General features: G+C 38.5%; 1 protein-coding gene across 2 annotated transcripts; it reads left to right on the plus strand.

Annotated features, from left to right (window-relative positions):
- Window positions 1–322: 322 nt before the first annotated feature.
- Window positions 323–25,701, plus strand: LOC116245931 (uncharacterized). 2 transcript variants are annotated; one of them, XM_050080776.1, is made up of 14 exons: window positions 324–576; window positions 828–919; window positions 1,182–1,415; window positions 1,511–1,637; window positions 3,046–3,173; window positions 3,262–3,331; window positions 3,476–3,578; window positions 3,669–3,786; window positions 4,050–4,131; window positions 5,042–5,103; window positions 6,204–6,276; window positions 6,361–6,444; window positions 22,885–22,965; window positions 25,176–25,701. In XM_050080776.1, coding segments are annotated over exons 2-14 (1,335 nt in total). In that variant the 5' UTR covers window positions 324–576; window positions 828–917; the 3' UTR covers window positions 25,347–25,701. The 2 variants fall into 2 exon arrangements, 1 of the variants encoding a protein (XP_049936733.1); XR_007574938.1 differs by lacking the exon at window positions 25,176–25,701 and having other exon boundaries at window positions 323–576; window positions 6,204–6,286; window positions 22,885–22,935.

Genomic DNA, 25,701 nt, shown 5'->3' on the forward strand with positions numbered 1-25,701 from the left:
CCCAACTCTTGTTGGTGGAGGGTTTGCTTTTAATATCTAGTACCTGGATATGCTGCTTCTACCATGCTTTAACTCTAAAAAATAACACATTAAAAGATTTAGAATAAGAAATGACCATCTAGTAACCCCATCAAAACAAAACTGACCTTCTACAAGCCTCCATCCAAGGTACCCCAACCCCTCAATAACAAAATACGATGGTACCCCAACCCCTCAATAACAAAATACGATGGTACCCCAACCCCTCCATAACACAATACGATGGACTCTATGGTAGCGTGTAATATTCTAAAGCTGCACTACTTTGAAATATTTTAAAATACCTGCGGAAATTTGGCCGCCGATGGCTGAAGTTTTAAACGTTTGGCTCCTATGGCCTTCCTATCTCAACCAGCGGACGTCCTTCACCGACCAACATTCCGCTTACGCTTCTTTTAGCGTCAAGATCGTCGGTCCCTTTCCATCTGTTATTGGGTTTGGACCCCGTTGTTGATTCTGCCTCAGTTTGTAACCACCTTTTTTTCTGTTTATTCTAGTGGTTTGGTCTTCAATATTACTTTTCCTCGGGTTTTCGAGGTACTTTGATGTTTCTTCCTTACTCGTTTATGTTTCCAATTTGTTGCTTCCCTTTTTCTTGGCGAGGTTAAATTGATGATTGCTTATATCGTGTAGTTTAATTGATTTTGGTAGTTGCATTTTGATCTTGCATCTCTTGTTGATCTCAATGTTCTTTGTGTTTCTTCCACCTCGAAGGAATGTGAAGATTCTATTTGTTTGGTTTTCTTTATTGGCTAACCTTTCACTAAAAACTGTTTCCGAACCTACAGGTGCAGCGGCAGTCTAGTAATATCCTGTAGTATAGCATCCACAGTGAAACAAGCGGAAATTGTTAAGTTGAATTGCAATTTGCTCCAAGAATGTTAGTTGGGAATTTTGCCCTCCGAAATCCGAATAAGATGGGAGATTTTTCTTCTCTCTTAGATGTTTTATTAAATTTCCATTACAATATGCATTTCAGCCGTTGCACTTCTAAGCGCTTTTATTAAAGTTGATAAGCCAAATATATATGTTTATTGCTATTTTTTGCCATTATATTGTTATCTATTGGATTCTGGTTACTATAGACGAGCTTTGCTGCGTCAAAGTCCACACACGGGGAGTTTAATTAGTTGGATATCCAGGTTGGGGGATTCACCCAATGCATGCTCGATGGAAGCGATGATGAAGTGTGGAGTCTACAGTTTCTTTCATTCATTTCCTCTAGCTTATCGTAGCAACCTCAAGAATCAGAGACTACAACCTTACATAATTTTGTATAGGCCAGTCGCTCGGAACTTCAGATTTATTTGCCATGGTATTGATTCTCCAAATGCTGGAATTAATAGTTGCCAACAATATCTTCCTCCATGGTTCAGGTGCAAACCTTTATATCATTACAAGAGTGCAGTTGTTGGCTAACTAGCAGCTTCAGTTTACTGACTGATGAGCCTTTTGGATTTTTGTTTTGCAGTGTCGCTCCTATGATGGATTGGACCGATAACCACTACAGGACTCTTGCACGACTTATATCAAAGCATGCATGGCTCTATACGGAAATGGTTGTTGCGGAGACTATTGTCCACCAACAAGAAAATCTTGTACAAATTCTTGCTTTGCGTGCCTACCTATGTGCTAACGACATTCACATTTACTTTCCTGTTAATCTGAACATCATTTCCCTTATCTTTAACCAAGTTTTATTCATCTAATTGTTATTATTTCCTTGTCTTGTTAATGTGTTTGATTTTGTTGATGTCATCAGTTTAGAATGAAGTACGGTTTCTCTTTGGTGAAAAATTGCTAGTTGCATTGTTTGTGGAGCTTTTCCTTGGAGGATTAAAATATGCTCCCTTGCAAGTATTTGTGAGACTACAAAACAGGCCTTAGATCATATCTCTAGGACATAAAAATTTCTTATATTGCTAGTTGCTAGAGATTCTTATAATAAGAAAATCTCCACCGGGTTGTGCTTTTGCCTAATTTTCAATATTATAGCATATAAAACATTTGATTTTTCACAAAACATCATACTTTTTTGTCTTTAAGAGCCTGTTAAAAAAAGTAAATGATGTCATCCTATGGGAATTGCAACCTACTAGTTAGGAGTATATTTGCCTTTTATCATGATAGGCAAGTCTGATCTTTGGAACTTGTAAGAGGCTTCAATGAGGCAAGGATTTCACTAAATTCAAATACTTGTTGACCAGTTTTTGGTTCTACTATCAGGTCATGAAACAAAAAGAAAGAACAAACACTTTCTAAAGCTTTAAATCTTTAAGCTTGAATTGGGTTCATCTGCCTAAATCACTAGCATATTAGGTATATGTCCACTTCCCTACATAATCATTCCCTGAGCAAGTGCATGGTGTAAAAATTCAATGTTAACAAGGGAACATCTTCCAGTACACATCAAATATCTTTCTGTATTTCTTCTACTTATACTTTCCCATTTGGAATCTTTCTTTTTGCCTAACACTAGTAGTTGCAACCTACAAATCTTGCTAGATTAGTTTCTTGCCTTTTTTGAAGAATTATGTGTCACATGTTTTTCTTCCAGATTCATCTCAGGTTAGGCTCATACTCTATATGCATTGCCCACAATGTTTGACAGTACTTTCTAGTTGAGATACTTAATATTTCACTAGTGGGTTAATTAGCAGGACTAGAATTTTCAGTAGATTTTTGAAATAAGGAGCTGGATGTCAGAGGCAAAAGTCATGGATATGATGTGTTAGTCATCCTAGTTTCCCCAGCTCTTTTTCCCCACTTCTTCTTTTTGCTTTTAGAATCCACCTGTACGACAAAATTCACTGATTTTCATGATAAATCCACTGGTTCAGTGGAAGACAGGTATCGCTTGTTGGCATTTTTTTTTTTTGGGTTCACATGAAGTTGCTATGATGTTCTCCTGATATTGGATCTACGGGATAACATTTATTTCGGCAAGTTTTAACTATAATATTTTGATTGGATTTTGGATCCTTATTGGATTATTTGAATTTTCAGGATAGGTTTTTGGCTTTTCCTCCAGAGCAGCACCCAATTGTCCTACAAATTGGTGGCAGTAACCTGGAGAACCTTGCAAAAGCTACTGAACTGGCAAATTCTTATAATTATGATGAGATCAATCTTAAGTGTGTATTTTGCTTTCCCTTTTGTCTTTCTCCTGTAATTGCTTTAGTCTATATTTAGAATGATGGTTGTTGGATTGCTGCATCTCAGTTGTGGGTGCCCAAGTGGAAAAGTAGCAGGCCATGGGTGTTTTGGTGCTCAACTTATGTTCAGGCCCAAGGTTCTATAATTGATATCGATATGAATGTGATTTTCTTTCCTATTCAGTAGTTTATGCTACAAACATGATTTTTTTCCTTTTTAGTACTTTATGTTACTTTTATTATATAGGCTGACTTACATGCCCTGCTGCCTGCAAGGGAAGTTTGTTGGAGAGGCTATGGCAGCAATTGCTTCAAATTCCAGTGTCCCTGTCAGTGTGAAATGTCGAATTGGTGTTGATGACCGTGATACATATGACCAACTATGTGAGATTATTAACTTCAGTATTTTGCAGACAAAATAGCAATACAAGTGTTACTTTCTGGATATCTAACTTGTGTTTGATCTTGTCGTAGGTGAATTTGTTGATACAGTTTCCTCTTGTTCACCAACAAGGCATTTCATAATACATGCCAGAAAGGCACTGCTCAAAGGTCTCAATCCTGCAGAAAATAGGAGGATTCCTCCCTTGAAGTATGGGAATTCTTTCTTTTCAAGCATCCATATTCCTGATACTAAATGGATAGTAGAACTGAGAATTTGCTACCTAACTTTCCTCATATGTAAATGAATTTGAACCTATTGCATTATTTGTAGTTGTACTTGAAGTTCTTCACTTAAGGCATGAGAGGTTGCTTCCTCTTACATATATAGCACACACACACATAGATACATATATATATATATATATTTATTCTCTAGAGAGTTCAAGATGTTTTGATTATCTTTATTGCCAGATACGAGTACTACTTTGGTCTGCTACGTGATTTCCCTGATCTACAGTTCACAATAAATGGAGGAATAACATGCATAGATGAGGTTAGCATGCTAACTCAAATCATGTCATGATGATAGTCTTGCATCTATTTCAAGCAACCTAGTCAGGTATATGGATTCTAAGAATTGATATGTTTGAGAATTGAGTGATTTTATATTTTAAACTAAACGTGCTGAAAATTTTGATAACAATGGCCCTCCTACACAAATTCCCTGGTTCTGCTGCTGGAGGCAAATTTTGAAGTGAATCTACTGGGTCTGTTTCTTTCATGCCACATAGTAGGAAATGACTCATGTTCAGGCACTCCACCATTTTTGCAAGAAATGGTTCACTTCATTTTATAGAAAAATGCCTTTACTATCGTTCTATTTCTTGCTGTATAGCAAAAGGACCCTGATGCCTTGGGTTCCTAAGCAATGCTAATACTGTCAATTCAAACTGATGTATCTGAAGAATTTGTCTTAATAGTTACTAGTTTACTAGTTTTCCTCTCTTTACCTCTATCAATTTCGTGTGTTTATTCAAATTCTCTTGGATGATTCTCCTGTAATTGTAAAATGAGAGAGACAATTTACCGGGTTCTCATCCTTTGTCTTTGAATTTCGAAAAGCTCTAAAATAAGTTTTCAAAATGCATAGAAGTAGAACATATCTAACTTGAGTTGAATCATGTTTAATTGAGCAGGAATATCATAAGAAGACATTCTTTTTAGGAAAATTGAATAGAACTTGTTTGTCTATTCACTATTTTGCATATGTGTACACAAAAGGCATCAAAACTTGCTTGAAGGATTTTAAGAATTATGAAGCTTGTGATAATCTGAAATTGACATATTTCTTTGAGAACTGTGGGTTTTGTTTCTTTTTTTCTTCTGACCTTCATTTTTCTGTGGCTGTGCATGTTCATACTGAAAGAGTTTAGCTCCTTGTTGGTCTCTGGTTTGATTGATAGGTACTTGCTGCAAGAAGTCAAGGAGCTCATGGAGTAATGGTTGGTCGTGCTGCCTACAGGAAGTATGAATTTTTTGTATTCTTTATGACTTTCTTATATTATGTTTTCTGCTGAGTTAGTCTCTTATCGATCCTAACTTGTCCTTGTGTAGCTGACACAGTTGACATTAAAAAATTCAACTGTTATTGGTAAAGTTTAAGTTTTGTGCTATAGATGTAGTAGCAGTGTTGGCTGCTGGCTACCGATCTTGAGCTGCACGAAACGTTGATAGGCACTCATGCACCCTAACCTCAGCTTGATTATGGCCTGTGAGCTAAGTCACATGGGGGTACAGTTCGGGTACGGGTATGGAGATACGGGTACGGACACAACAACTTTAGAAAATGTGGGTATGGGAGTAGGCCGAATATACACACACACACATATATATAAGAGTGTGTGTGTGTGTGTGTATGCAAAATAACATAAAAAATCAAAATGAAAGCAACATTTACATAAACAACTGATTTTAAATAAAAAAATTACATGTTAATGAACAATAACTCTAAAAATAGAATGAAAACTGAATTGGAAATGAATCACTTACGATCTAAAAGGTACTCAAGTGTGTCCAACTACCCACTTTGGGTATAGGTACGGCGACACAAGTATGTGTACCTTAGTGAATTACCCATGTGGCTTAGCCTGTGAGTCTCGAGGGGTAACCTCTATTATAAAACTCAGATGCCTCTAATTATTTCAACTCACCCTATGTAAGGGGTTACAAAGTTTGGGTTCTTACAGGACCAGATCCAATCTTACTGTAACTATTTCTTTTTGTTGAGTTATTTACATATAAGGGCTCCTTTGATTGTGAAGTTAATTCTTTTGTGATTTACCACAATTGGAAATATGGAAGAAGTGATTGTTCATGATGGGAAAAACACTATATAGATTGTCTAAGAAATATATAAAGAAGTTTCATAAGCATTTTTTGCTTCATTAGCTTTGTTCAAGTGCCATTTTAACTTTTGAGTCATTTGAAATTGTCATCTATTCATACTGAATAAGATGCTATTACTGTCTGCCCTTTTTTTCTTGATAGTGCTTTTGTTATTGAAGGGATTACTTCTTTTCTAGGTCAAATTCCTGCTTTTTCTAACACGTCTCATAACCATGACAGCCCTTGGTCCATGCTGGGCCACGTTGACAGCACAATATATGGGTTGCCTGCTAGTACTATCTCTCGTCGCCAGGTTAGCTAGGGTACGTTATATATGGCTTCACCTTTTATTTTCTTTTTCATCACCCTTACTATCAGTAGTTTCTACTTTCTACAGATTATTGAGAAGTTTCAGGGTTACAGTGATTCTGTCATTGGAAAATATGGGCCCAATAGACCAAGTCTACGCTCGGTGGTTAAGGTAAGTAAAAGCAATCCCAGTCCATATTCATTTTTTTCCCAGCTTACTACACAAGAAAATCAAAGCCTATCAAGCGGCTTCATTGTTGCCCAACTGCGTAAAATCCTGATTCTTGAGGTTATGTCCCTGCCACTAGGGCACTTTGGCTCGTGTAGGGAACTAAGTCCATAGAGTTCAAACCATGACTACTGAATGTTACTCTCAAGAACATGACAACTATGAAGAAATCTTTTCCTCTATAGCAAGAATGACCTGTATACTTATATTGCTCCGACATGTCATCAGCAAGCATTACTAGACCCTAATTGGTACCAGGCTATCAAAGAGGAGATACATACTTTACAGGAACGCCACACGTGGGACCTTGTTGTTCCTCCTTCCGGTTGTGATATTGTTGGCTCCAAATGGGTATTTACTGTCATTCTGTCAAATACCATGCAGATGGGACCCTTGAATGCTATAAAGTTCGGCTGGTCGCAAAAGGGTATACTTAGACGTATGGTATTGATTTCTTTGACACATTCTCAACGATTGCCTGGTTAGGCACCATTCGCATCTTGATTTCTTTTGCAGTTCACTATGACTAGTAGATGCATCAATTGGATGTCAAAGATGCATTCTTGTATGACGATCTTGAGGAGACAGTTTATACGCAACAACCACCCGACTTCGAGCTTCAGGGGGAGTGTGGGAAGGTGTGCATTTTGTGGAAGGCCATATACGGACTGAAACAAAGTCCCCATGCGTGGTTTCATAAACTATCTGATATTGTCTCACAAAGTGGATTCCAGAGGTCACCTCTTGATCATTCAGTGAAGGGAGAGTTGGGTATGGTTATTTTGGCAATATATGTTGATGATATTATCTTGACTGACAACTATAAACAAGGTATATCTGAGACCAAAAATTTTCTTTAAAAGCACTTCGTCACAAAAGATCTTGGACACTTGAGATATTTTCTTGGGATAGAGGTGACTTGTAATAAGGAAGGAATAGTTCTCTCTCAAAGGAAGTACATTTTGGACTTATTGCAAGAAACATGAATGTTGGGGGCAAAACCTGCCACCATTCCCATGAATCCACGATTACACCTATATGATGAGCAGTCAAGACCTGTAGAATCTAAGACGTATAGATCTTTAATTGCAAAGCTTCTTTATGTCACAGTTACAAGACCGGATATTAGTTTCGCAGTTGTGGAGAAACCAAGGAAGATCCATTGGGAAGCTGCATGGATGATACTCAAATACTTAAAATCTTCTCTTGGTAAATGATTACTATTCAAGAAAGGAAAACCTTAGATGCCCAAGCCTATAGTGATGCAGACTACGTAGGATCTGTTGAAGGTAGAAAAGCTACTACTGGGTTTTGTGTTATTGTAGGAGAGAATCTTATATCCTGGAAGAGCAAAAAACAGAATGTGCTCTCACGGTCTAGTGCTGAGTCAGAATATAGGGTCATAACTCAAACGGTAGCAGAATTGACGTGGGTCAAATCCATGCTTGAAAGCCTTGACATTCCAGTTCAACTACCTATGACAATGTTTTGTGATAACAGGGCAGCCACCTACATTGCAAACAACCCGGTCTTTCATGAAAGAACTAAACACATTGAAGTAGGCTGTCATTACATTCGTGATTTAGTTCAAGGAGGAGTGATCTTTACAACTCACACGGTCTTTGAATAACAAACTGTTGATATCTGTACTAAAGCTCTTGCAATTAGTGAATTTTCAAAGTGTTGTAACAAGCTGAGCATGGTAGATATTTATGCTCCAGTTTGAGGGGGAGTGTTGACGATGAGACAGTTTTTTGAATATTAAAGAACCTGACAATTCTTTAATTATTTTCTATATCTTTCTGGTTTACAATGTAATTATGTTTTGTACCCTAATTCTCTCTTAAGTAAGGGGTTAGGGTAAGTCATCTGTTGACGGGTTTTGTTGTCCGGGTCCGGATCCTTACCCGATCCGGTTTGTCCTAATTAGGACTACTTATATCTCTGTAAACCCTAATCTTTGTGTTAATGAAGTTTCTAAGAGAGAGAGTGTCTGGCTGCTAGTGGGCGTCAGACCTCCTCACCCGTGGTTTTTCTTCCCTCGTGTTGAGGGTTTTCCACGTTACCTTGGTGTGCTTTCTTCTACTCTCGTGCATGCTTTATTTCTACATGGTATCAGAGCCGTGAAGTTCCGGCGTTATTGGTTGGTCATTCGTTTTGGTTCGTGTTGGAGGAGGACTCGCCCGGCACTGTTCATCGCACGCACCAGGAGCCTCTCCTGTCACTGTTCATCATCGCCCGACACTGTTCACCCGACGCCTGTGCTGTGCTGTTGCACCTCGCCCGACGCCTGTGTCCAGCGACAACCCACCCAGCGTCGCTCTGCCTCTGCCTCCGTCAGGTTCCGTCCGACCTGGTTCATTCCTTTTTTTCCGGCGTTCCTCCCCTTGTTTTCTGGCGCCCGACGCACGAAGCCCCTGTTCCTGCCACTCTGTTTTCCAGCGACCTGCTCCCTCAGTTTCGTCCAGTGATCTGCTTCCACTGGATTCTCCCTGTCAGCTGCTCCTTGCCACCGCCGTCGTTCTCTGCTACTGTCGTCAGTGATCTGTCCGCCGTTCTCTGCTGCCGCCATCAGTGCTCTGCCACCCGACGCTGCTGCTTCCGCCGCGTCCTGCCGCTCCTGTTGCTCACACCGCTTCTACCGTTGATCCACAACACTCTACCCCGTGGCAGCCGCTTCTGATTTGTGATCATGGCTGACTCGTCTTCCTCTTCAGTCAATACCAACCTACCTGATGTTGTGTCTGCGCGGACTGATCATGTACCGGTTCAAGTTACCACCATCCAACTTACCAAGGAGAACTATTCACGATGGTCTGCAGCAATTACTATGGGGATTGCAGGGCGAGGACGCATTGCCTATGTGAATGGGAGAAAGGTTGAACCTGCTGCAGATAGTATGGCTTGGGATACATGGTTTCTTGAAGACAACCAGGTAAAAACCTGGATTGTTAATTCAGTGTCCCCTGATATCCAACCCCTCATTCTTCGCAAGAAGACTACAAGGGATATGTGGATTATTTTGGAGCAGATGTATGGTCAAAAGAAAAGGAAAGTTCAGGTGTATCAACTTATGAAGGATGTATATTCCCTGCGACAAGGTGCTCTCTCGGTTGCAGACTTTTATGCAGCACTGAAATCGAAGTGGGAGGACCTTGACTATCATTCTGATATTACATGGAGGTGTCCTCATGACCAGATGCAGTATATGACCGATAAATGGGAGAACAGGGTATTCCTTTTCTTATCCGGACTGAATGATGAATTTGAAAATATAAGGAGTCAGATTCTTAACTCTGACGAATCATTTAGTATTGAAGATGTCTATTCCCGAGTTGAAGCTGAAGAACAGAGAAGGATGCTCTCTAGTGGACGAAAAGGGGAAGAACAATCTGCCTATGTTAGCCGTGCCCCTGTGGGAACTCCTCGTTCTTCTCGAAAATGTACACATTGCAAAAAACTTGGTCATACTAGGGATTTTTGTTGGGACCTGTATCCAGAGAAGAAGGATAGTAGGGGGAGGTCTTCTAGTAGGAAGAAGCCTGTATCGTCTGCAACAAGTCTGAGTGATGGGAAAGGTTCTATTTCTGCAGAACAGATTCGTGAGCTACGAGCATATTTGAACAAGATTGATGTTGGTCAGGCAGATACACCAGATGAGGTGAAGATCAATCAGGCATTGGCCGTTTCAGGGGGAGAAGGTACTTCTTATATGGGTGAATGGATTGTTGACAGCGGTGCCACTCATCACATGACTGGCAACCCCAAGCTTTTCCATGACTACAAGCTATCCTCGGGAAAGGAACGTGTGTCCCTTGCCGATGGTTCCTTTACTTCTGTGGCAGGGAAAGTGAGTCTTTCCTTGTTAAATAATTTTTTAGTTCATGATGCCTTGCATGTTCCCCATCTTCCCTTAAATTTGTTATCTGTTAGTAAGATTACCAAGGAACTGAAGTGTGAGCTTATATTTTCTGAAAAACGTTGTGTTTTGCAGGACTTGGTGACAGGGAAGAGGATTGGGATTGGTTTGGTGTCTGATGGGCTGTATCGGCTTCCTATACGCATTGTCACAGCTCTTATGTCAGCAGTCAGCAGGACAGAGAAGAAGGAGGAAGAGTGTCGTCAGTTATTTTTGTTTTGGCATGAACGCCTTGGTCATATCCCATTTGGGATTTTGAAACATTTGTTCCCTGAACTATGTTCTAGTTTAAACATTTCCATGTTATCATGTGATGTGTGTCAGTTTGCGAAGCATGTTAGAGCTTCTTATCCAATTTCAAATAGTCGTTCTAATAAAGCTTTCTCCTTGGTTCATTCTGATGTGTGGGGGCCTTCGGGCATTCATTCTCGTGGTGGTTTTCAATACTTTATAACTTTTATAGATGATTATTCAAGGTGTACCTTTGTGTATTTGTTGAAAGATCGTAGTGAGGTGCCTCACGTTATTGAAACTTTCATCCTCCTAGTGGAAAACCAGTATGGAAATTTTGTCAAGACTTTTCAGTTTGATAATGCTCGTGAATATATGTGTCTCACTGTTGAAGAATTCTTTCGAAAGAGGGGGATTGTTCATGAGACATCCTGTAGTTATACCCCCCCTCAAAATGGGGTTGCTGAGAGGAAAAATCGTCAGTTGCTCAATGTCACCCGAGCCATATTGTTCCAAAGAAATCTCCCAAAATACTATTGGGGTGATGCAATCCTTACTAGTGTCTACTTGATTAATCGCATGCCTAGTCGTGTGCTAAAGGGGTCGTACTCCCTACTCTATGCTTCCAGGGAGTAGTCAACCTTTTCACCTTCCTCCTCGAGTTTTTGGATGTGTGTGTTTCATACATAACCACAGCCCCAATGTGAAAAAACTTGATCCCAAATCTATTAAGGGCATCTTTCTTGGGTATTCTTCCACTCAAAAAGGTTATAAATGTCTAGATCCCACCACTGGTCGTCTTCACATTACTAAAGATGTCACATTCTTGGAACATGTCTCCTATTTTGGTGAGAATTCTCTTCAGGGGGAGAAGTTAATGTCTAAGGAAGAGTATTCTCCCACACAGGAAATTCAGTTTACAGACTTTATGGATTACAGGCATGAAGAGAATCCTGTTGCCAAGGTGCTTGGCAAAGATGAAGAGGGGACGACTACTGATGTACATGAACAGGAGAAGGAGGGAGAGCATCCTATGGTGACAGAACAAGAGGGTAATCGTATGTTTGGACATGTGTATTCCAGGAGAAGAGCTTGTACTGACAAGGTGATTGATGATGAGGAGGTTACACTGAATCCCAATCCTACTTCTTCCTTGGATGATCCAAGTCGTGTTCAGAAGCAAGATGTTGGAAGAAAAATTCAGATTGGAAAAGAAAAGGAGGATCTTCCTATTGCCTTGAGAAAGGGTGTCAGGTCATGTACCCAGCACCCTATTGGTAACTTCGTATCTTACTCTAGATTGAGCACTGACTATAAATGTTTTGTATCCTCCTTGGTTGTGGTTGTGATTCCCAGGAATGCTACAGAGGCTCAGGGTGACACTAAGTGGTCTCATGCAATGAAAGAAGAGATGGAAGCTTTAGATAGAAATCAGACATGGGAGGTGGTTGATATTCCTGAAGCAGCCCACTTGGTTGGGTCGAAGTGGGTCTACACTGTTAAGTACAAACCAGATGGGAACATTGAGAGGTACAAAGCACGATTGGTGGCCAAGGGGTTCAGTCAGAAATATGGGATCGACTACTTAGAGACGTTTGCTCCAGTAGCAAAGATGAAGACTGTTAGAGTTATTATTTCATTGGCGGTGTTGAAGGGTTGGGAGATGTGCGAACTTGATGTGAAAAATGCCTTTCTCAATGGAGATCTCGAAGAGGAGGTGTACATGTGCATGCCACCAGGTTTTGAGAAGCCTGGAAAATGCTGGGCTGAAATAGTCTCCCCGAGCATGGTTTGAACGGCTCAGACTTGTTATGAAGAAACATGGCTACAAACAAGGAAATGGAGATCATACCCTGTTTGTAAAGAGAAGAGAGAGTAAAGTTACTCTACTATTGGTTTATGTTGATGATATTGTAAATCAGGCCCAAATTCGAGAATACAAATGCTTCAAGAGATACACTCTTGAAGATCCCAACAACTTCAATAGATAATGCAAAGCCAAACCTCAAACTTGAGGAGAAGATACCAAATATATTAATCTCAAGAGAAGAATACACAAGAGAGGCCAAAAAGCCTTAAAAGAACAAAGGTCCCAAGTGCCCTATTTATAGAGGAAGTATATAAGAAAGGAGGAAGAAAAGAGGAAGAGGAAGTGGCTGTTGGGGCTCCCAACGGCTAGATTTCTAGCCGTTGGGAACTCCCAACAGCTACTTCCTTTCATAATAAAAAAAGGAAAAGAAAAAGGTTTAGAAAAAGGCATGAAAAATAAAGACAAAATAAATACAAAAAGTTACAAAAAGTCCTATGCATACACACATACATTTATATATACAAATCATACATCAAACTGCTAGGAGTTTAAGATATATGATAGTAGATACAAAAACATGTATGTATACTTACATTATAAATTCTAACACCCCCCCCCTCAAACTTACGGTGTAATCACCGAAAGTTTGCCAAGAAGAAACTGGAATCTTGCGGAAGCCAGTGCTTTGGTGAAGAAATCTCCAAGTTGATATTCAGAAGGGACAAAAGATAGATCAATTGTTCGGCTAAGATATTCCTCTCTCACATAGTGACAATCAATTTCAATATGTTTTGTCCTTTTATGAAAAGTGTGATCGCTAGCAATATAGATGACACTTTTGTTGTCGCAGCAGAGCTTGGTGGCGTCATTGAGGTCAATTCCAATGTCCTTCAATAAGCTTTTCAACCATACAATCTCCATGGTGGTGGTAGCCATTGCACGATACTCTGCTTCAGTTGAAGATAAAGAGACTTTATGTTGTTTTTTGCATCTCCATGAAATAAGAGAGTCACCTAGAAAAACACAAAAACCGGTGGTGGAATGCCTATTATTAGGATCTCCACCCCAATCAGCATCAGTATAAGCAATCATATTCAAGTTTGATGAGGAGGATAGAAAAAGTCCCTTAGTGATAGTGTGTTTGACATATCGAACAATCCTCAATGCAGCTCCCATGTGTAATGAAGTGGGTCTTTGTTGAAACTGACTTATAACATGTACAACATGTGATATGTCAGGCCTTGTGATGGATAAATATGTGAGAGCTCCCACCAATTGACGAAAGGGGGTGGGATTCTCTAGAATTTCTCCATCATCAATCTTCATCTTTACTCCTAAAGCTTCAGGAGTGTCCACTACCTTGTCATCAGTGATTCCTGATCTGCTTATAATGTTATTGGCAAACTTCATTTGTGAGAGCAAGTATCCTCTTCTACTATAAGCAACTTCAATACCAAGGAAATATGTTAGTTTACCCAAATCAGTCATTTCAAATTCATTCTTAAGGAAAGTCTTTACCTGCATAATTCCGTTGGCATCATTACCTGTAATAATCATATCATCTACATATAAAAGCAACACAACTGTACCTATAGTTGTGTTTTTAACAAACATAGCTGTGTCAGAAAAACATGATTTAAATCCTTGTTTAAACATAACATTGCTAAACATATCAAACCAAGCTTTTGGAGCTTGTTTCAAACCATACAATGCCTTTCTGAGATAAAGAACTTTGCCTTTAGGTACATCTAGCCTAGGGGGTGAGTCCATGTATACCTCCTCATTTAAGTAACCATTCAAAAAAACATTTTTGACATCCAATTGATATATGGACCATTGTTTAATAGAAGCAACAACAATAAGAGCTCTAACAGAGGTCATACGAGCGACAGGGGCAAAAGTTTCTTCGTAATCAATCCCATATTCTTGGGCATATCCTTTGGCAACAAGTCTAGCTTTATACCTTTCAATAGATCCATCACTTCTAGTTTTGATTTTGTAAACCCACCTACATCCTATTGTCTTTTTCCCGATAGGAAGAGACACAATGTCCCAAGTTTTATTATCATCAAGGGCTTTAAGTTCATTGTTCATGGCTTCAACCCAAAGTGGGTTAGTTTTGGCTTCAACATAGGATGAAGGTTCATCAAGAGAGTGAATAGCTAATAAGCAAGCTCTATGTTTTGGAGAAAAAGACTCGTAGGAGACAAATTTTTGAGGTGGATGAATATCTCTTTCAGATCTCCTAAGAGTAGGTTGAGAATCTTGGATGTTTTGTTGAGACCTTCTCTCATAAACTATTACATCCCTTGGTGGTGGTCTATTAAAAGAAGTGCTATCAACCTCATTTATAGCATCATCATATGAAGAGTGCAAAACATCATCATCATCATTATCATAATCATCATCTTTTATCCATAAAAAGGAATATTCATCTTCATGCTTGGGTTTATTTTCATTAAAGCCATTTTCTTCTTCTAAAAAAATCACATTTCTAGAAACATAGACCTTATCTTTTTCAATATCATAGCATCTATATCCTTTTTGAGTTTCGGAATAGCCAATAAAGACACATTGAATAGCCCTAGATGAAAGTTTATCATTTTTGTCATTTAAAATGTAACATTTGCAACCAAAGACTTTGAATCTTTTATAAATTGGCTCCAAATTAAAAAGTTTTTGAAAAGGTGAAATATTTTCTAAAATTTTAGAGGGCATTCTATTAATCAAGTAAATGGATGTAAGAATTGCTTCAGCCCAAAAATTTTTTGATATAAGGAGAGCTCTTGTTGTTTCAAGAATATGTCTATGTTTTCTTTCGGCGATTCCGTTTTGTTGGGGGGTTTTGGGACAAGACTTTTGGTGTATAACTCCCTTTTCCTTTAGGAATTCTTCGAATTCATTGGAAATGAATTCTCCTCCGGAATCACTTCTAAAAATTTTAAGGTTTGCACCAAATTGAGTTTTGATCATGTTGTAAAAGTTTTTGAAATTCAAAAAGACTTCCGATTTGCGTTTAAGAAAGTAAACCCAAGCATAACGAGAGAAATCATCTACAAAAATGACATAATAAAGTAAACCACCTTTAGACATAATAGGAGCGGGACCCCATACATCCGAATGCACTAATTCAAAAGGTGCTTTTGCAACAAAATTTCTATTTCCAAAAGGTAAAGCCTTAATTTTGGCTTTAATACAATCATCACATGAGATCATTTCTTTACATTTCTCTTCCAAAAAAGGGATACAAGACATTTTTCCTAAACTTGAATGTCCAAGTCTTTGATGCCAAATTTGGATGTCACTCTTCTTGACTACATTGCAAGTTAGGTTGGAAAGATCCAAATAATCAACATAGTAGAGATCATCTTTCCTAGAACCTTCCCCAATCGTCTTCTTGGAAAGATGGTCCTGTATCAAAAATTTATTTTGTGAGAAGACAATATCACATCCATGATTTGTTATTTGAGAAACCGACAAGAGATTTAAGTTAAGTTTGGGAATGAATCTAACTTTTGGTATTTTGAAAACTTTTGAATCAAAATTTTGATCAATATTCCCAACACATCTGATTTCAAGAGGAGTTCCATCGGCGGTTTTAACAAAAGGGCACGATTCCTCCTTAGTGCATTCGGTAAGTAATGAACTACAAGGGGTCATATGAAAAGAAGCTCCAGAATCAAGAATCCAAGAGTACTTACTTGAAGATGTAGATGCTATCGTTGCTCCGGAAGTTGGAGAAGTCCCTTTCCCTTTGAGTAGTGGTTGAAGAGCATCAATAAGCTTGTCTACGTCAAATCGATTGCTTTCTTCATACATTGTCCCAGCCACACTTGTCTTTTTGTCAAATCTCCTCAATTTAGGACACCTAGGTTTAGTGTGTCATTCTTCTTGACAATGGAAACATATAATCTTCTTGTTGCCATTATTCTCATAATTTCGATTAAAATGAGGAGGTCTATAAGTTCTCATATGAGCGCCGGGTCTTGAAGTAGCAAGAACACTTTCACTCTTTTCTTTACAAAAATTGAGTCTATTCTCCTCCATTTGAAGCTCGGCTATGGCTTCATTCATAGATGGCACCTTATGTCTATGAAGCAAGGAAGTTTTGACTCCATCATATTCCGGTCTAAGACCAAGAATGAATTTATAAAATTTTTCCCTTTGGATTTGTTTTTCCCTCACTCCAATGTCTCTTGGATCATACCATTCGGGTTCAAATAGGGCAAGTTCGTCCCATAATTGCTCAATTTCTCCAACGTATTGCTTAATGGACTTATCTCCTTGTTGGAGACTTGCAATCTTCATTTGAAGATTGCACATGTAAGCCACATCTTTCATAGTGTGGGTTTTCTTGAGGAAATCCCAAGCATCATGAGCAAAATTATGTTTTGCTATTTGGCCCATAGTTGTAGTATCAACACAAGCAATAATCCAAGTGATAATCTTGTGATGTCCTATCTTCCACTCTTCCCATTTTCTCTCGTATTCACTCATGACCTTGTCTTTTTCCACTCCATCTAGTTCTTGGGCTTTACCATCTATGGTTTTGGTTAGGACTAATTGAGGTTCACTTTTAGATCCATCAACAAGTCCCCATAAGCCTTTACTTCTAATGAAATGTTCCATAGTTTTTGCCCAAGAAACATAGTTTGATGAAGTAAGTTTAGGGAGAGGAGTAGAAGAATTTTTTTCATCCATAATGTGTACCTTGTAGAGGAGACGTTGAGGTAGTGCTAGGATGAAAAACAACCACAAAAAAAAGAAGAAGCTTTTGATGTGCCAAAAACTGCTTCAATCTTCACCTCAAGGAAGCTTGATCCCGTCACAAATATCACCAAAAGAGGTCAGCAAACAAAACCCTCTTGTGTTTGTGTTAAATCACAGCCGACAATACATCGAACACTTGGAGTGCTTCACAGCTCCAAAGAAAGAGTAATAGCTGAATCTTCAAGTCTTGAAAAAAAACAGCACGACAAAGAGCCACAACCTTGCTCTGATACCATGTAAATCAGGCCCAAATTCGAGAATACAAATGCTTCAAGAGATACACTCTTGAAGATCCCAACAACTTCAATAGATAATGCAAAGCCAAACCTCAAACTTGAGGAGAAGATACCAAATATATTAATCTCAAGAGAAGAATACACAAGAGAGGCCAAAAAGCCTTAAAAGAACAAAGGTCCCAAGTGCCCTATTTATAGAGGAAGTATATAAGAAAGGAGGAAGAAAAGAGGAAGAGGAAGTGGCTGTTGGGGCTCCCAACGGCTAGATTTCTAGCCGTTGGGAACTCCCAACAGCTACTTCCTTTCATAATAAAAAAAGGAAAAGAAAAAGGTTTAGAAAAAGACATGAAAAATAAAGACAAAATAAATACAAAAAGTTACAAAAAGTCCTATGCATACACACATACATTTATATATACAAATCATACATCAAACTGCTAGGAGTTTAAGATATATGATAGTAGATACAAAAACATATATGTATACTTACATTATAAATTCTAACAGATATGATTGTTACAGGTGATGATAAGGAAGAGATAGCAAGATTAAAGGGTTTACTATCTACTGAATTTGATCTAAAAGATCTTGGTAAGCTGAAGTATTTCCTGGGTATTGAAATTGCTAGATCAGGTACAACTCTTGTACTTAGTCAAAGGAAGTATATCCTGGATCTACTGAAGGAGACAGGAAAGCACAGCCTCTACTCCTATAGATGCTGGGCATAAACTTGGTAGCAAAGATGGAGAACTGTTGTGTGAAGAAGCTAAAGGGAGATATCAACGTCTAGTTGGCAAACTGATTTATCTCACTCTAACTAGACCTGATATCACATTTGCTGTAAATGTGATGAGCCAGTTCATGCATGCACCTACAGATATGCACTTGAAGGCTGTAGATAGAATTCTGTGCTACGTGAAGAAGAATCCCGGAAAGGGACTTCTATATGTGCAACAAAGATCTCTTGAAATTGAAGGGTATTCTGATGCAGACTGGGCAGGTTGTGTTGACACCAGAAGATCTACTTCAGGGTACTGCGTCTACTTGGGGGGAAATTTAGTTGTTTGGAGAAGCAAGAGACAAGGTGTGTGTTCCCGCTCGAGTGCAGAGGCTGAATATAGGGCTGTGGCTACTGGGGTATCAGAATTGTTATGGCTGAAGATCTTATTGACAGATATTGGAATAGAGATTGAAGGGCCTATGAGGATGTATTGTGATAACAAGTCTGCAATTAACTTGGCTAACAACCCGGTTCTTCATGATCGAACAAAGCATGTGGAGATTGACCGTCACTTCATCAGAGAAAGAATTGATGCTAAGGAATTAACACTACCATACATAAAGTCTGAAGATCAAACTGCTGATATCCTAACCAAGACCTTAAGTGTAACTCCATTTGAGAGAAATGTATCCAAGTTGGGCATGTTTGATATGTATGCCCAACTTGAGGGGGAGTGTTGACGAGTTTTGTTGTCTGGGTCCGGATCCTTACCCGATCCGGTTTGTCCTAATTAGGACTACTTATATCTCTGTAAACCCTAATCTTTGTGTTAATGAAGTTTCTAAGAGAGAGAGTGTCTGGCTGCTAGTGGGCGTCAGACCTCCTCACCCGTGGTTTTTCTTCCCTCGTGTTGAGGGTTTTCCATGTTACCTTGGTGTGCTTTCTTCGACTCTCGTGCATGCTTTATTTCTACATCATCAATAAGAATAAAAGTATTACATACATAGACAAATAATACTTTTCATGAGAGGACTAAATAAATTGAAATGGAATGCCACTACGTTTGAGAAAAATGTTTAAGAATGTAGTTACCTTAAATTACAGCAGAATTCCAATTGGCAGATCTTCTTCACCAAGACTTTGGTCAGATTTTTGTTGATGTCATCATATGTGAGTTGCAAAACTTCTGGATAGGTATCCTCCACCTTAAACTGAATTCTTTCTGGTTTAGCATGAAAAAAAATTATGCCATGGGATGAAAGAAAATTCCGAATCAGCTTTGTCCACGTGGAGGGCTATGTCACATGAGTGCGGGGTGCGGGTGCCGGAGCAGCACATCCCAAAAAATTTAGGTGCGGCGGTGCAGCTAGGATATTTTTTTTATTATCATTATATATATATAACAACATGAGCATGTATATATTATTATTATAATTTAGTTATTAATGTATATAACATACTTGCATAATTGTATTGCATATGAAAATATCAGAGCAACATATATTATATATAGTAATTTAGTAATATAACATACTAACAATCTAACATAGAGCATACAAAAAATGATAGAATCATAGACACAGAAATTGAAAAATTTGAAATTAAAACTTCAAAAGAACAACATTGACCACAGCTGGTCTGCTGCATAATGCATATATACAAAAGCTTATATTATATATTATAAGTTTATAACATGATAATATATCACTATATCAGTTGCAAAGTATATATACATGGCTGCATATGTACACGGCTGACAATATATATTTGTTAGTTGAACTTTCAAACTTTTATAGTAGATTCAAGAACAACTGAACAAGCATCTAAATAAAATGCTTAAATGTATACAACAATAATAGCAATTGCAGTCCAACACTCAGCAGTGTATACCACAGTCCACAAAACTACAGAAGTAGAAAACATGAGAAGTTGAGAACCGTATACTCTTTAGGCATATAGGCTCTATACCACGATAGCATGATATGAAAGTATCAAATAGCAGTAAAATTGACTTAAAAAAGATGCAATGAAAGACAAACACACAAGGCACAGCAAGAAAACAAACAAATGGAGTGATTCCTCATGCTGGAATCTAGCGTGTGGTAGCGTTATGGTGGGTTCAGAGTCTTCAGCTTCAATCTGTTTGTTTTCCGACGGATTTGGGTGGAGACACAGCGGCTTTTGTCATTGTAAGAGATGGCAATGGTGGAGTCGCATTTCCACAATGCCTCTCGTCGCTGGAAGAAAGTTGAAGACTACTGCCGCTTATGGAAGATTGCCGCCGGCCACTAGAAAAATGTGAAGATCGTCGAGAGGAGCAGGCTGCACTGCAGGGCATGGGTAAAGGTAGCAGGGGTGAGGACTTCGACTGAAAAGAGTTAAAGCCCTAACCCTCTTTTTGTTAATGTTTTAACAAATTAAAACAAAAAACCAATAAATGGGACACATTTAGACCGAATGCAGGTTGACTGCACCCAACTCGAGTTTGATGCGAGTCAAGTGCATGTCATAATTGGACGTATATAGTTTGGTGTGGCTGACTGCATCTGACTCGTGTTGACTGGGCTTGAGTGCGAGTCGGAGCCGCACCCGTTCCCGCACCCGCACCAGCACCCGAGTCGCATCAACTCGGGTGCGGCAGCAAAATAGAAGAGTTTATGTGACTTAGATGGAGAGAAGCTATAGGTAATGCAACTATGAATCTCATGGAGAATTTGATCGTATCTTAGAAGGAACACTAGTGACATGCTCCTAATCTCTTGTATAAAAGATAAAACATCATAGATGTTCAAAAAATCCATAATGTAAAGATGTTCCCTTTTAGAGCTTTTCCCAGGCCACCTTTTAAACTGGTGATTCTGTATACCTCTAGATGAGGAAATGCTACACTTATTATTGGCAGTTTGAGCTACTAACAAAAAAATTTAGATCCAACTTTGGTACATCTAATTTTGAGGATTTTGAAACTTTTGTTTCCAAAGTTCTTTTAAAACATTACTTTGGTATTAAAAAATGTTCCATCCACTGTATAAAACAAAAGAAGGACAAATATTGGTGCAACGATTGGGAGGAAAGTTTCGGTTTGGGGTCATATGAAAGCCGACCTCCAAATCATTGATACAAGATCTTATATTGAGAGAAGATATGGCTGGTATGGCGGATATAGCCTTCATTGTTGCACCCTTCTTTTCATCTTCTCTTGGTTTTAGATGCCTAGGTTTGGTGTGTAACTTTGCTAGATTGATAACAATCAATTTTCTTCTTTCCTTCATAACTTTTGCTTAGAATGAGGAGGTCTATTCAATCTTGAAATGAAAAAAAGTACTATTTTTAATCTTAAGTTCTATAAAGTCTATTTCCTTTCGGAACAAGTTCAGCTAATACTTCATGACTTGATGGAACACCTCTTTTACGGAGGAGGGCAGTTCTCACCCCATCAATTCGGGCCTTAGCCCAACGACGAACTTTGTATAATTGTTCTTACTTGCATTTGTTTTTGTCGAAGACCATATCATGAGCATCATGCCTTTCTAAGTCTGAAAAAGCAAGCTCATCGCAAGGTTGGGTAACGGCTACCATATATTCCTGAATGGTCTTATTGTCTTGATGCAGACTCATAATTTGTTGCTGAAGGTTGAATTTGTGTGCAACACATCTTTCATAGTGTGAGTTTCCGTAAGATAGGTTCAAGCTTTCTATCGAGAAAGTCAAGACATAACCGTTCAAGTCTTCCATTTTTTTTTATCTTGGTCATTAATGGCCTTCTATTTCTCAAGTTCAAAGGTCCCATCATCCGCCTCTTTTTGTAAGAGATAAATTTGTTTCCATTTCCATTCCTTCTATAAAGCCCCAAAATCCTCTATCACTAATATGACATTTCATGGTGGATGCACATTTACATACTTGGCAATGGAGAGCTTTGAGAAAGATATAGTGGTGAATTATGTCCTCCTATCTAAAGTAAAACAGAAGGGAAGAGGACAAACCTTTTATGTGGAGAGCACATGAGCACACACTTGATAAAGGATCACAAAGGTGAGCTCAAGTTGTCTCCAACCAATTCACAAGCATTCAACAACATGATTCTTGAGGTAAGATAAAAGAACACTTTTCACGATCTGTGAAGCTCTAATACCATGTGGAGAAATGACTTCTTTAATGAAGGTCCTCTCACACTAAAAAAGAAAGGTATTTCACAAATATCCTCACAACTCTCTACACCAAGAGCTTTAGAAGCTTCCAAGATGTTCACCAAAGCACATACATGGGATGATCAAAAGCCCAAAAGAGATGTTATAGGATATTCCAATTTCCGAGAAGCTTTACAAGAAACAAGGAGAGAACCCTTATAATACACCAAAGAGAAAGGAGCAGCCACTAGAGACCAGCCAATGGCTAGCTCGAACACACGGGAAAGGAAAAAAAAATAAAAAAAATTGAAAACTAATTACCCTAAGGATGCCAGAGTTATGAGAGAAGTTGTCGTTGTTAGGGTCAGGTTACATTGATTCTATTTACCCAGTTAAAGGAGTTAAAGGTGTGGCGAGGGGAGGCACAATTGCTCCCAAGTTTTTTGAAATTGCTCCACACCCAAATGTGCACCTGTACACATACTTAAATGATGTGCTATTGGGTAGATGCATATCTTCTTTATTAATTCTAATGACTGTGACTCATTTCATGCTCTTAAATGCAGCCATTGCTAAATATTTTCCACTCAGAACCAGGAAATAGCTTGTGGAAATGCAAAGTAGATGCTGCTATGCGTCAATGCAAGGTATGCCATAAGAAGTAGTTCTTCTCTGGTCTTTGCTAGAACAGTTGCGTTTTTCTTTTGCCAGAGTATGCTGTATAGATGCACTTAAAATCTTTTCTATGGTAGATTGCATAAGTTTCCATATTCCATTATCTGATTCCTCCATAAATTTGTCTATTGTGTTTCTTGCTCTTGATATCGAAAAGAATATCACATCTGTCTTTAAACTTTTAAAGTCATTCATGATACACATTATTCCATCGAAGTCATTCCCTCTTCTGTGAGGGGAAAGTTCAAAAGAAGGAAGTGATGGGAAACATGTATGCACTCAACAAAAGAAGGAAGTGATGGGAAACATGTATGCACTCAAGGCAGATCATTTAGCCCATATTTCTTCAGCTTCAGTTTGTGCTCCTCTCTGGAGTCATTGGAGCAAGTAACAAGACTCTCCTTTAATTGCCTATTAGTTTTTTCTAATTGTCTAAATGGTGATAAGTTGATTTTATGGCATGAGCATCTTGGTCAGTGTAGTCCTTTTCTTCAAAGACAGGTCTGACAATTTGATTCCTATGTCAGGCTTGAGTTCAGAGTTTGATGAGAAGTGCTCGGTTTGTTGGATATGTAAGAGTTGTTGAACAAGGCTGAGGAAGAAAGAGTAAAATCAATCTTTCATTAACCCTAATCTCTGATTAAAAGAGATTAAGGGTTGACAGCCAGAATTACAAAGAAGTCCATACAAAAATTAAAAAGAAAGAATATGACCTATGGAATTTCTTAAAATTCCACAGCGCTACCTAAGCTCAATAACATAACTTTCTAACAAGAATCATGTCTTACCTTTTATTCCAATAAAAGCTTCATGACCCTTTGGAATTGTTTACTTCGATGTATGGAGACCTGTTCTCCAACGATCTCCATATGGAAGCTAAGACTATGTTTATTTAATTGATAATTTTTCTTAATATACCTCGATATAAAAGCTCAAATATGAGGTGTTTGAACTTTTTTCACGTACTTTCATCTGTCAACAATAGATTCTTTTACTCGTGCAGCATTTCCATAATGATGGTGGTGGTGAATGCTCTTCTAATGTCTGCTAAGAGACATGTTGTATTTGATAATATTTGGATCTGGATCAAATGTTGATTCCAATCCCTGTTAGTTATAATATGTGTACATCTATTTTCTAAATTCCCTACCGTGTAAGGGTATTGTAAAAAGTTCTTATCAGGGTGTGACACCTTTTACTTAAAGGTCCATAATGTCTGCCTGATTGAGACGTATTGCTTTCAGCCTCTGCTCTCATCCTTTTCAACTATTTCTTCTATGGATCTCTCTTGAGGTTTCTCACATGGTACCAGAGCAAATCTGGTCGTCGGATTGATTTGTTAGTCTGTTTTGCTGCTGAGCATTATACACACAACTTTGCTGCTGCTAGTCTGTTTTGCTGCTGAGTAATATACACTCCTTTACCTACTTTCATGGACTCATTTAAATTTTCTAAAGCCAAAGTCCTGCCCCACCAATTATATCTGCCATCCTATTGCATTAACTATGTCACACAGACTCTTCAAAAAAGGTGGAACACTCACGTTGATGCAATGCAAGTGCGGGTGTGGGTGTGGCTCCAACTTGTACCCCAACCGTACCCTATGTTATTCTCTTTAGAAAAAAAAGTCCCTCTTTTTTTCTTCTCTCTTTCCCTCCTTTTCTTTATTTACAGTAATAAAAGTAAAAAAAAAAGACAAATTAAGCTAAGAAACAACCATATATATATATATATATACATATACATATATATATATATATATATATATATATATACACTATAAATACATATATTTGTATATTATAATATATTTATCCATATATACCCTTGCCACACTCCCGCACCCTATTCTTTTGGGATGTGCCGCACCGGCTCCTGCACCCACACTAGCAGCCTTACCCCGCATCCATGTGACTGTGTGACAGTTCAACTATGTCGCCTAATTGCTTGAGTGCTTTTTTAAATTCCTGCTGCAGGGTTGGTGCAGAGTATCTAAGATTATTTGTCAATTACGAGTAGTCTGTATAGATTGGATTTTGTGAAAGTTTGACACTAACAATCTACTGCTTTGACAAAAAATCCAGTCTAAATTATCAGAATTTGACAAAGTGGAGCAGTGTATTAGTAACTGGGCTTATAAAGTTTGTTTTGGTTTGTCAACTTGCCATGTTTTCTCATGCAGACAGTGAAATCATTGCTTGAGGAGACTCTTGAAGCAATTCCGGACTCTATTTTAGATGCACCACTTGTCGGGCAGTCAGCTCAATACCAAACTGCTGCTTTCACCGATATCCATAGATTGATGCCCCTTCCCTACAAAGAAACAAGAAAGGAAGAAACTGTGTATGCTTGAACAGCAGGCGCAAGAATGGTATTATTAGGTTAACCGTGCAGCTTGTGTGCATGTCTTCCTTCTGTGGGGTGTCGCTCTAGCTGTAGGGAACTCCTTTGTGCCTTGCTCGTGGCATGCTAATGTAATTTATATGTAAAATGACTCTTCAGGTAAGGCATAGATCGAATTATATGTATGTATATGTGAAAATGCGCTTGACTTGGGGCTATGCATAGATTTGAATGATTTGTCTGGACCTGCATTATCATTTTTTGTGAACTAACACCATGGATGGAGGAAGGGCGAAACGAAAGGAAAGAAGAGTGGAAGAACAAAAATATCACAGAAACTTGTTTATATACGTTAGCTTCCTCTC

The sequence above is a fragment of the Nymphaea colorata genome, chromosome 1, assembly GCF_008831285.2.
Source record: "Nymphaea colorata isolate Beijing-Zhang1983 chromosome 1, ASM883128v2, whole genome shotgun sequence".
Classification (NCBI taxonomy): Eukaryota; Viridiplantae; Streptophyta; class Magnoliopsida; order Nymphaeales; family Nymphaeaceae; genus Nymphaea; species Nymphaea colorata.